At 58.2% G+C, this 12,816-nt stretch overlaps 1 protein-coding gene across 1 annotated transcript; it reads right to left on the reverse strand.

Moving 5' to 3' along the window:
- Positions 1-944: 944 nt before the first annotated feature.
- On the reverse strand, positions 945-12,299 carry ENTPD2 (ectonucleoside triphosphate diphosphohydrolase 2). Its single transcript, XM_032707926.1, is given in 12 exon segments — positions 945-2,043; positions 3,030-3,164; positions 3,441-3,560; positions 3,756-4,022; positions 4,348-4,575; positions 4,676-4,835; positions 5,480-5,574; positions 5,576-5,628; positions 6,105-6,151; positions 6,153-6,199; positions 6,201-6,221; positions 12,048-12,299. Coding segments are annotated over 12 exon segments (1,485 nt in total). The 5' UTR covers positions 12,159-12,299; the 3' UTR covers positions 945-1,842.
- Between the last annotated feature and the right edge of the window lie 517 nt (positions 12,300-12,816).

Consider the following 12,816-nt stretch of genomic DNA (forward strand, 5'->3'; position numbering starts at 1 on the left):
AGGTACCTGGGTTCTTAGAGCAGTGTTTCAGCTTCAGGGACCAGAAGCACCTCTCCCTTCCATGTAAGATGTGGAGACAGACCCTGAGCCTCACTCCACCATGGGAGGGAGTCCCTGTGATGGGGAGATGAGGGATCTGGGGAAGAAACTCGGGTTTAAGGGTTCAGAACATCATCTGAACTGGAATCAGGTTTGCCTTGTGCAGAGAGATGGGGAGCAGCCAGTGGAGCAGCTGAAAATGAAGTGCTGCTGGGAATGGGTGGGTTAAGCCAAGCACAGCATTCCAGGAGCTCAGCCAGAGCAAGGAAGGGGTGTTGGGAAGTGAGCAGACCTACTCACCAGAGCTCGTGCTGCCGGCAGGAGCAAGGAGGGCAGCAAGAAACCACAACTCCCTACAGCCACTCCTCTCTGGAGTGTTTGGGGAACGTGCAGGGCGGGGGGGAGGCTTCCTGATGGATTAGAGAGCTGGGACTGGACCCACACAGCTGTCAGGTGCCAGATGTGTCACAGTGTCTCTGAGCTGCCAGTGACTGTACTAGGAAATGTGGGTGCCCTGCTTGGGCACCAGCACTGGGGCCCGGGAGTGGAGGCCTGCCAGCAAGTTTTCCGTGCATGGGAGCTGTGGCAGTGAGGGGCAGCTTGAGCGCTACCTGCTCCTGGCTTTGGGGTGACTGCACCTCCAGTTACTGGGAAACTTGAACTCGATGACTGTGGCTGGCTGGAACTCCTCCATCTCCAGGTGGCCCTTGGACTGGAGTGAGGTTTCCAGCCCACCTCAGTCCATCTTGGGGGGTCTCCAGGCTGGTACAAACAAACAAATAAACAAAGTCATGATGGTGTCCCAGCACTGGATGGGCTGGAAGGGATAAGGCCTTCGGGCAGAGCCTGACCCTGGCTCTGCCAGGCTGATCTGCCTGTTGCTGATCAGGAGCCACCAAGCCATAGCAGTGGTTACAAAGGTTTATTTCAGATCATAAAAGAAACCCCAAACAGACAAAATCAAAGCTTCTGCATGTTTGCATGTCTGTGTTCTTAACTGGAAAGAAGATGCATCCCCCCAGCTGCCCGGCATAGGGTGTTGGCAGGCTCAAATCCCAGTGCAGAGCAAAGCCCGGCTCCCACAGCAAGCCCATCGCCTCTGTGCTGGCCATGGCCATGCACCACGGAGCTGCTGGCACCGGGGGATGGAGGAGTGGCAAAGGCAAGTCTAGCATAGGAACCACAGGGATGGGGAAGGCACCATGTGTGGTTGCTGAAGTGGGACCTGGAAGCTGCTGGCTCCCCACATCTTGTTGTTGTTAAGCCCTTACCCAAAGCTGAGAGCAGTGGAAGTCTAGGCCAAGATTTGGCCTTCAGGAAGGTCAGTGGGGTTTGTGTGCTGGCCAGAAAGACAAGTGTGGGCTCTGGGTGCTGCCCAGAGCTCCCCAGGAGGCAGGGCTGTTGCTCCAGGGACAGGCTAGCAAGGTCAACTGTAAAGACTGGTATAAATAATATTCCCCACCCACCCCCATACAAATGAAAATAAATCCTACTGTTGCTTTGGCTCATTGGCCCAGTCCAACTCAGTTCTGGTGGCAGAAAGATGTCCCAGCTCTGAATGTCCCATTCCCAAACCTGCTGCCGCGTCCAGTAGTGCTGGGAAACCCTTCCTCTTCTGTCCCTCCTTTCCTACAGCTTGAGGGCAAGGGGAGGGCAAAAGGGGACAGCTTTCCTTCTGGGACAGTGTCAGGCCTTGGAAGAGGACACTGAGCACTCACTGCATCCCAAGTGTTCAGACCATGGAGACTCCAGCAGGTAGGATGGTGCTGAGTCCTGCAGACACGGCCCACCCAGTCCCCACCATCAGATCACACTGGACTTGCTGCGCCGGAGCAGGCAGACGGCAGTAACCAGGGACGTCAGGGTGGTGACCACAAAGAGCAGGATGAGGAGGACCCAGTAATTGTACAACATGCTTTTGTGGGAGGAGGGCTTCTCTGCCGGGATCATGTTGGTGAGATTCAGCATGTAGCCCAGGGCCCAGCCAATGGAGGTTTCTCCTGCCTGTGGAAAGAGCATGGCATGGTCAGCCAGCCAGCCAGCGCAGCTCTGTGGGCCTCCGGAGACCTTAGATGTCTTTTCTAACTTTAATGATTCCATGATTCTAAGATCATGGAGTCCAACCACTAACCCAGCACTGCCAAGGCCACCACTAAACCATGTCCCCAAGTACCACATCCACATGTCTTTTAAAATCCCTCCAGGGATGGTGACTGTTGCTTCCCTGGGAAGCCTGTTCCAATGCCTTAACGCCCTTTCTGTGAAGGAATTGTCCCTATGATCCAACGTCCCCTAGTGCAACTTGAGGCTGTTTCCCCTTGTAGTGTCACTTGTTACCTGGGAGATCTCAAGCCATACCTGACCTCGCCCTCTTTTCAGGTAGTTGTAAAGAGTGAAAAGGTCCCCCCTGAGCCTCCTTTTCTCCAGGCTGAGCCCCCCACCCCCAGCTCCCTCAACCAGTCCTCATTAGAGTTGTGCTCTAGCCTTTTCAGGGACCACCTCAGTGTCAGCCCAAGGGAGGAGAAGGTGTGAGGGACCCAGAACACCCTGAGCTCTTGCTTGCCCATGGATCCAGTCAGCCCACGGACAGAGCAGTGACCATCCTGTGCTAAAGTGGGCTCATCCCATGGGAGCAGAACCTTGTCTGCTCAGTTCAGTCCTGATCTCATTGCCCATCCCATGGTGTGTGCAGCCAAAAGTGGGATCCTGCCCTGAGGTAACTTCCCAAAAAGCCTAAGCAAAGCATAGTTTGGGATGGCTGGTGTCTTGAGGGCCAAGGAAGGGCTGAAGGACCTCACCCCACCCTACAGCGAGCTCAGCTCATTTTTTCCCATTCCCCGGAAGATCCAATCAAAAACTGAGAGTTCTGTCCTGCCCCTGTTCCCCAAGATCGTCCTTCACTCTGCTTGGCTCTTTCATGGTGTAGAATCATCTCCTCCCTAACTCCAGAAAGATCCCATGGAATGGAGATGTGCTTTGGTGCTACTCACTTTCTTCTGAAAGACGATGTTGGGGAAGGAGTGGTTGTTGAAGTTGTAGCCTCTGGTGGTGAGCAAATACACGAACGTGCTGACAGCACAGTAATCTGGCAGCCTCTTCTCCAGCTTGGGGGCTTTCTCGAGTAGCTGGGTGGGATGCATGGAGGGAAGGAGAAGAGGGGTCAAGCCAGCAGGGGCCAGGCTTGTGTCTGTGGCCTGAAGCTCTGGGTGGTTGCATCTGTCAGGCCAAGGCTGCCCATACCCACCTGAGCCCCTCCTGGTCCCATGTGGGAGCTGTCACCTGCCTTACTCCTACTCCATGGGGGCCGGGACACCCAGCCCCCTCCAAGGGCTGCTCTCAGAGCCTGGGTTATGCCCCCCACAAAGCAGGCCCCTCTTCCCTGCTGTGCCTAGGGAACCCACCTCACTCCAGCTGGTGGCACAGATGGTCTCCGCAGCATCCTTCAGGTCACCAGGCAGGTGCACGGGTCTCTCCATCACGGTCTGGATGAAGTCCACCGTGTAGAAGAATGCAGAGAAGGCCTGATGGAGGAAAGGGAGCAGCTGTTGGACAGGTTCTTTCTCTGACCATGAACAGAGACTGACCGGTGTGGTGAGCACAAACCCCCCCTTGCAGAGCTGGCGGCCTGGCTTTGCTGCCATGTGATGCTGGGGATGCTGGGGACAACCTACCCACCCGGCAGCTGGGTCGCCACCCTGCTGCAGGCCGGGACTTACAATGAAGTTTCCTGAAACCTTCGGCTGGAAAACGCCATCAAAGGAGCAGTGGGAGAAGGAGCAGGTAGTGAAGTCGAAGAGCTTGCTGACGTGCAGAGCACAGAGGTTCCCGTTCCCGGTGCCAAACAAGGTGACGGTGGTGTTGAGGACAAGGCTTGGCCTCTCCTTCTCTGTGCAGGGGCTGTCATAGATGCTGCTCAGTGACAGGCTTTTGTTGTAGCCCGTGGGCCAGCAAGGATTGGGAACAGTTGCTTGGTAGCTCTCAGCCTGCCAGAAGAAGGACACTCAGGATGCACAAGCTGTACCATAGCCCCAGCTCCCCCCTGGAGCTTGAGCAGCGAGACATGGAGCAGTTGCCACAACTGTCTCAAGATGGCTTGGGGTATCTTGGCTCTAGCCAAGGGGTGCATCACCTTATGGAGATGGTGGGTGGAAGCCCTGGGAACACCGGAGAGGGTTTGGAGAAAAACCCAAGAGTTGGCTGGGAAACCCAGCTGGCTCAGGGCTGGGGGACACCCCTGTGTAAACACCAGGGTGAGGGGGCAACTGTGGGGTTGTGACAGCCAGCATCCACATCAAGCACACGCTGTACCTGGAGGAGCTTGGAGAACAGCCTCTTGAGGAACTGGTCCCTCCCGTAGCAGAGGAAGCTGTGGGTGTACACTTTGTACACTTGGCCGTACAGCTTCAGCATCACCTCGTTTCTGGGGTTTTCAATAGTGTCCTGGGTTTCAAAGGTGATCTGTGTGGAAGCACCCCCAAAGTCCATGGCTCCCAAGGTCTTCCTGTGAGGCTGGATCCATTCTCCAAGCCAGCCACGCTGAGCCAGGAAGACAAGAGTGAGCATAAGGATATGATGACCTGTGGGACAGCCCAGCCACCACAGCCATCCTGCTGGGTATCAACTGTCCCCTGCCCACCTTGATGAAGTTCTCCAGGAGGTAGTTTGCAGTGACCCAGCCAAAGACCCCTTCCTCTTCCCCTGACAGGATTTTTGCCCCCCGGAAATCAAAGGGGTATGCCTTCAGCGTGGCTGCCACAGCTCTGAGAACGGCGTCTGATGCCTGTGGGTCGCAATGCTGTGGGCCAGGTGAGAAGACAGAGTGATGGAACTGCACTGGGGTGCAGCAAGTGGGATCCCAGCCAGTCCCCAGAAGCCCTTGGGGACCAGCACTGCCTCGATAGGGGGGTGGGAGATATGTGAGTCCTTGCCTGGGTACCTACAGGGATGTCCCCCAGAAAACCCCAGCTAATTCCCCTTTTCTCTTCTGGACAAGGCAGGTAGTGGGGATGGAGGTGTGCTCCCTCTTCCTGGGACAATGGGATCCATCCCTCCTGGGCTAGGTGAGGGGAGCACAACTCCCTCCTCTGTGTGCTTTCTGGGGGTTGATTATTGATTATTTTCACTGTGCCCTGTCAGGGTGGACAATGGGTACAGGGGGATTTTCCTCCTAGCTAGACAAAAAGTCTGAGTGGGTTATCCTGGTGCCGGCCCCACACCAGCCCCTTTCCACCAGTTCTTTGGCTGGCTGTGCCCTGCAGGCATATCCTGTTCTGAAAGGCAGGACCACCTCGCAGGGGACATGGAGCTGGGCACTTGGGTGGTAAGGAGCTTACCCCGCAAAGGGGCAGCATTTCAGCTGTCTTTCACCACCTCCACCACTGCTGTGTGTGGCAAATGGCATGGCAGGGTGACGTGGCAGGGCCCCCTGAGCAAGCACTCACTGAGCAGGCGCATGCCAGCTGTGGCACCAGGTAGAGGGGTGGCCATGTGCTTCTCCTTGGGCACAGCTCTCAGGGCCTGGTTCAGGCACTGCTCCCAGGCTTGTCCCGGCAGCTGGAGGGTTTGAGCTATAGCTGGAGATGCCAGGACCTGCAGAGAGGAAACAGCAGTGCGCCCTGTGGGGTGGGGGATGGTACCCAGTGGGCAGCTTTGCCCCCCCTCCCAGGGTTTCCAAAAGGCAGGTTTCTGTGACCATGGAGCCCACATGGAGCCATCCAGGGTCCAGCCACACCGCATCCCCTGCTGACTGACAGCCTGGGGAAGGGTGATTAATAGAGAGTAGAAACCAACCCTGGCTCCTCACTGGGATAGACAGGAGCTGGATTGTTTCCTGGTGGTCAGTGCCTGCCGGAAAGATAAACCACTAGAATGCATGGCTGCAAGCCTTGGGGGAGTTGGGAGCGGTTTCAGGAATAGAGCTGAACCCCTTAGAACACTTCACTGCACTGATGGAGTACAGAGGAAGGCAGCTGGGCATGGCAGGGGCACTCACACCATGGTGCCCTGCCACAGGGACGTGACAGACCACGCCATCAGCCCTGGCCCCAGGCCAGGGCAGCCCTTACCCTCCACATCGCACATGCCATGTTCGCTGACCACTCCAGTGTCGTCTCCTTGTCCGAGGCCACTGGTACACAAACATGGCGGTGTGGGAGGCACCCAGCGTCCAGCACGATGCCGTACTGCGGGGGGAAGGCTGTGGGTCAGGCCTGGAGGGCGGGAGGCCCCCAGCTGCTCCAGCTCCCCACTGCTCCAGCCCTTCCCAAGGGCACTGGTTGTGCACTGGAGTGCACAACCGCTCCTACCCTGGCAGTGCCCAGCATCTCCAGAGCATCATCTGGCAAAGGCGAGCTCTGCTGAGCCCAGCCTGGCACAGCTGTGTCCACACTTGCCTGCGCAAGGCACTGCCTGGGATACAAACTAGGAGCAGTATACTGGCCATCCTGGGATGCTGCTTGGAACGGCATGGGGACTCTGGCTTTTGGGCACGGGGGACCCCCTTGAGTACAGCCTGGGGACTCTTCCCCTGCTGCAGGCTCCCATCTCTCCAGCATCACTCCTTGCTGCCTGCATCCATGCTGAGCCATGCCAGCAGGTCCCTGGGGCCAGTGGCAGGGAGGACACCTGGAGTGGCCCTTGGGATGTACTCACCAAAGAAGGGCAGCCAGGCACCTCATCCTTCCTGCCCTTGTATGGCTCGGCCATTCTCCGACTATAAATAACCCTGCTCCTCCTGCCAAAAAAGGTTACCCAAGCTCCCAGGGAGGGGACACTCCACATACTGCCTGCAGCCCCCCAGGCAAACCTTTCTGCCTGACCCCCACTGCCTTGGGCTTGGGGCTGCCCACACTGGCCCCCACTGTGCCCCCTTGGGGCTGTGAGTCTGGGGGGCAGCAAAGGCAGGGCCCAGCACTGTCCCAGCAGAGCATCTCTGGGGTGAAGCATCTAAGGGTTGAACCTCGTACAAGGCTTCATCTGCTCCTGCCTTGCCCAGACCCAGGGCTAGAGTGGGCAGCTCCTCTCGCTGCCTGGCTCCTGGGAACCACCCCAGCCCTGCCTGCCATGGGTGCCCCTATCCCCTGGTCTTGGCCAGCTCAGGCAGTGTAGTGTCAGGGCAGAGGCAGGGGCTCCACTTATAGGTAGATCTCATTCCCCCATGTACCCATGGCCCCACACCAGTGCCACACCCTGCTTCCCCAAGGGACCATTTCACACCCGTGACCTGCCCCCAGCCTCCCCCAGTGACTTGCTTGCCCTGGGCCAAAAGCTACAAAGCAGCAGAGAATCCCCCTCTGTGGCCAGATTGGGGCTGGTGTGCCACAGCACTGGTGCGAGAGATCAGCTTCCAGTGCTGCCAAACCCTGCAGATGGGAGGAAAGGGGCTCTGACAACTTCTCCCAACACCCCAACCTAATCCTTGGGCTGGGTGCTGGGGTGAGGTGTTCTGCGCAGGCTTCGGGGGGTTCTCAGCACCCCCTCTGCCCACTGCAACATGGGCCATGCACCCCCTGGCACCCCAGTCCCTCCTCACCATAGCACCCTCTGCACCACCAGATGGGGAGTCACCCACCAGCCCCTGTGGATGCACCTCTGCAGCACATGTGCCCACGCACCCTGCAACCACCATGTCCCCAATTTTCTCATGTGGCAGCGCACCACCCCAGGTATCACCTGGAGTGACAGGTGGCAGGTGACAAGGCTGTCCCCAAAGGGAAACCATTGACAAGTCACCCCCAAAACTGATGCTGAGTGCAGCCAGGACCCTAGGAGCGGTCTCCAGCTCTGGGATGCCATGGAGGGGCTGCAGCCTGCAGAGGGGGATAAGGCTGGAGACAGGGATATCTACATGGTGGCAGGGGCTGAGAAATACTGGAGCGTGAGGCAGTGAGGACGACCCACAGAGCCAGGGATACCTGGTGCCACACATCAGGAATGGGGTCAGCTCGGGAGGGAGATGCTGGGGACACCAGACCAATGCCATGGCAGGAACAGACATGACCACGTGGCTGACTCCAGGGTGAGCACGACCCCACCACCCGTGACAGGGGGAAACCTAGTTTCAGGGGGTTTCCTCCTGCCTTCAGAAGGTCTGGCTCAGCTACGCCCTGCTTCTCACCCACAGAGAGCTAGTGCGGGGGTGCATGCGTGGGGGTGCACACCTGGGGTGGGGTTGCACGTGTGGAATGTATGTGTGCATGTAGTGTGCATGCTGCAGGTGTGCACGTGTGGGTGCATGGGCATACACGTGTGTACAAATTCAGGTGTGGAGATGGGTGCATGGGGGTGCCTACGAGTGTGCACAGGCGAGGTGTATGTGCACACAGGTGTGCCAGTATGTTTGTGTGTGTGTGTGTGTGTGTGCGCACGTGGGGCACCTGTGCTGTGTGTACATGCCTTTAGGAGGGGGTGTGTGTATGGGTGTGTAGGGGCACACCTGGGGAAGTGGGGCACACCTGGGAAAGTAGGCACACCTGAATGCAGGTGGGTGGCAGTGAGGGGCAGCATGGAGCCTGTACCCAGGACAAGCCCCATGCAGAGGTGACGTGTTGCGGTGACAGTGACAATGCTGGGGCAGGCTGCAGAACCAGCTGCTCCACATAGGCACATCCTAGTGCCCTTTGCTGTCAACACTTGTGGATTGGGGTCGGGGGGGTCTCTCCTCTCGGACCCCCGGCCCATTGCTGCCAAGTGTGGACTGGTGGGCGAGAGACATCCTGTGGGACCCCTGGCTTTGGTGGCAGAGGCAGCAGCACTCGGCTCAGCTGAGGTAACGTGTAGCAACGTGACCAGCCACAGGGAGTGCCTGGTGCCCAGCCAGTTGCTGCCCTATAGCCACTCCAGCATAAGAGGAGCCACCACAGCCTCATGTCAGCCCTCCTGTTCTGCTCCCGGGGGGCAGGGTTTGGCACTCCAGCCTGTCCCTGCAGAGGAGCCGTCCTAGCTGGCAGCACTGGTGGTGGTGAGCACGGGTGGAAGCCATGTGTGCAGGTATGGTCTAGTAACCATGGCGGTGTTGGATCAAGGGTTGGACTTAGTCCCTTCATGCAACACATAGAACCATAGAATCATAGAATCAACTGGGTTGGAAAAGACCTCCGAGATCATTGAGGCAGACCTGGACAGCCAAGAGCATCCCAGCAGTGAAGGAATGTCCCCTCCTCCAGACCCAAGGGTACCACACGTCTCCAGCATCCACATGGGAATCATGGATGAGATCACCCACAGCAGTGCTGCAATGGTGCCAGTTCCTGGCCCAGAACCTGTGCCTGGGCATCAGAGCCACTGCATTCCCCGTCTGGCAGCAGCATGTGCTGCCATGCGAGCACGAGTCATGGCTGAGCTGTGGGCACGGGCAGGTGGGCTGCAGGGGCCCTGCAGGTGGGAAGCCCCAGGAGGGAGGACAAAATTCTATTCCCTTAGTGATTTGCAGCATAAGCACTGCCCTCAGCTCTGCCTGCTGAGCTGCCCTGTGCCTGCCAGCGAGCACACTGCAAATGAGGGCTAGGGAGACCGAGGATGCCCTGGCAGACTCCCGCACCGGTGCCTGGCTCCCATCACCCTTCTCATCTGCCCTTGGCATGCTTGTCTGCCAGCACCCAGGGCTTCGCAGGGTCTCATACGTGTGGGACAGTCCCCAACCCCAGCATCTCCTGGTGGCACAGGGATGACAGATTTTTCTATCAGGACCTCCTGACCAGACCCTGGTGATGCTGCAGGCTGAGGGACATAGAGGGGTCCCCCGTAGCAGCCCCACACTGGTAATTTTCCCAATGCCAGCCCTGGCCCTGCTGCCTCCTGGGTCACCCATGGCCTCATGGCCTCTGCCTCAATGCAGCATCACTCAGCCCAGCCCCAGCCAGCGCTGCTCAGTCCTAAAGCCCCTGCAGAGAGGACACAGAGAACAGTGATGTCCCCAAAGGCCACGGGCAGGGCTCAGGGCTCCTGGTCAGTGCATGGCTCTGCCCCAGAAATGTCCCCACACCAGGTAGGAGGTGCACAGGGACACTGAGAATGCCTCATGTGCTGCAACCTGGCACCATGCCTGATGGACATGCCCAGGACTCCAGCTCCCCACCCCACAGGCTCTCCAGGCTGCCCCATGGTGCATGTGAGGTCAGCCCTGCACCCCAACATCCTGCCTCCCTCAAGGGTGGCAACACCATGGGGCACCCAGTTTACAGGTTTCCTTCCTGCTGCAGCAGCACAGCACTGCCAGCATGACTGGCATGGGAAGAGCCCACAGGTCATCGAAATGGCCACCGAATACATTTGCCAAAAGAGGGAAGAAAAGGGTTAGAGAGAGGAGGCAGCATCTCAGGGCTATCAGGCCATGAGCAACACTGCGGACCCACAAGGGAAGTGGGATGCTGCTCTGCTGGGATCAGTCCCTCAGCAGCCAGATAACTAATCCAGGATGGCATTAGGACTATCTTCCAAGCAAAGGAGCTGGAAAGGGAAGATGTGCAGCTATAGCTCAGCAGGGAATAGCACTATCACCCAGCAGCTAATGTGGACTGAGCCACCAAGGACCACGTCTTGCCCAGATGGGTGAGGGACGTGCCCCTGAGTCTCCCACAGCAGGACTGACCTCTAAATGGTGTGGGCATCTTTTGGGCTGAGTTAGACTAACATAAAGTTCCGCATTGCTAAAACAGCCCTGAGCTTTGTGCAGAAGCAGCTTCTTAGTGCCTGCCTGGTGCCAGCCCTATGGGAACAGGCACTGCTGGACACCAGTGCACAATGCTGGACTGTGACACTTGGCAGTCCAGGAACTCTGAGTCCCTGGTTGGGCAATGCAGCCTTGGGCGGAGCAGGGCCAGGACCCACGTGAGTGTTCAGGGATGCTCATCCCCAAATCGCAGACTGAAGTGCTACCACGCAGAGAGAGAAAAAAAAAAAAAAAAAAAAAAAAAAGGCACAAACCTAAATTTCTGGGAATTCATTTGGCTTAAAACCACCATCTTGGAACCGGAGGAAGAAAGGCTTTCCAGGCTGACCCAAGTGCTACATATGGGGGTCTTGGTACCAATCTAATTCCCCCATGTCCCAAGATAAAAAATCCACTTTGGAAACAGCTGAGGCATGGCCAAGATGCCCCACCATGTGGCAATGGGTGGCAAAGAAAGGTGTCACAGGGAAGAAGTTAATCATGCTAGTTATACTAACAGCAGTGAGGATCATCTTTGCTAAGCCAGCTCTTCTTCTGATCTTAATCTTCATTACATCTGACAAACCCAGAGAGAAGGCAGCACATCTGGCATGCAGGCTGGCTCAGAAAGTTTCCATGCAAATTTCTTGGGATGAGAAAAAGGAGGGTTTAGATGAACCATTTTCCAGGGACAAGAGCCTGGGACTGTTTTAAAACAAAAGACTTAAAGTACAAAAGAGGTACTTGGTCAACAAGAAATTATTCGGGGAACTTCTTTCACCATCTGAATTTATAATGCAAAAGAAGAAAAAAAGCAGCTTGCATTCAAAGGGAAGTGCATTTGTCACCCAGCAGCGCTGGCTCAGGCGATGTAGCAGAGCCCGGGAAGCTGGGAGATGCTGGGGTGCGCCGTGGAGCCCTGACCCAGGCAGAGCTGCAGCAGCAGATGCTGACACGGCTGTTCTGATCTGGAGGGCCGCTATCTTTCCTTATGTCCAACCAATTCCCTTCCTAAAGCGCAGGTCTAAGGCACCAGGGATGGACGGCCGGGGTTCACGCAGCCGGGGGTCCCGCACGGGGGTGACACACTGGGGGTCTCGCGCCCGTCCCTGCGCACCCGGCGGGGGCTTCTCCCTGCGACCCTTCCCGCAGGTCGGTGAGCCCTCAGACCCGGCGCCTCCCATGACGCTGGGGACCCCCTGATGCCGGAGCCTCTCCTGCACGGGCATTCCCGCACACCGGCGTGCACACGGCGGCTCCCCCAGCCCGCGGGTGCCTGGGACCCCCCGGTGCCCGGGACCCCCCGGTGCCCGCCGCCCCGACCACTCCGCGCACGGTGCCGCCCCGCCGCCCCGCTCACCTTGAAGCCCGGAGGGCCTCGCGTGTCCCCGGAGCCGAGGAGCAGGAGGAGGATGCCCAGGAGGCAGCCGAGGGCCAGCATCAGGAGCAGGGCGGCCAGACGTCGGGCCATGGCAGGGCCAGACAGGTGAGCGGCTCCGCGGAGGCTGCGGCGGCTCCTGCCGCTCCTCCTCCCCCGCCTCCTCTTCGCCCCGCCTCTCCCGGCTGAGTCACCGCCGCCCCGGCCCACCCGGGCGGGACACCGGGCTCCGGGGCACTGCGGGGGGCGGCACAGGGCTGCGGGTCCCGCTGCTGCCCCTGTCGGATCTTCCGGCCACCCCGCCCTGGGACCAGCCCCAATCTACCTCTCCCGGGCACGGTCTTGTCCCCGGGATCAGCCCCCAGCCCGGCCCCTCGGACATCACTGTACCGGGGGGCTCAGCCCCATCCTGTCCCTCCTCCCTGGGCACAGTCTCTATCCCTGGGATCAGCCCCAGCTACCCCTCCGGGCACAGTCCTTGACTTCAGGCTCAGTCCCATCCTGCCCCCACCCTGGGGCTTAGCCTATACATGGGTTCAGTGGGAATGTCAGAACACCCCAAGACACAGAAAAGCTCCAAGAATCTCACAGCTACCATGATTTAACAACTATGGCTGTGTTATCACTTTAATCATCACAAGTTCATGACAGCCCTGAGGAGTCCAGACACATATTGAGGCTGTTTTAATACGGTCACAAGTGAATAATGTGATGCATTTGCACATGGAGCAGTGAGCCAAAGGAGGTTGGG

Source organism: Chiroxiphia lanceolata, chromosome 21, assembly GCF_009829145.1.
Source record: "Chiroxiphia lanceolata isolate bChiLan1 chromosome 21, bChiLan1.pri, whole genome shotgun sequence".
Classification (NCBI taxonomy): Eukaryota; Metazoa; Chordata; class Aves; order Passeriformes; family Pipridae; genus Chiroxiphia; species Chiroxiphia lanceolata.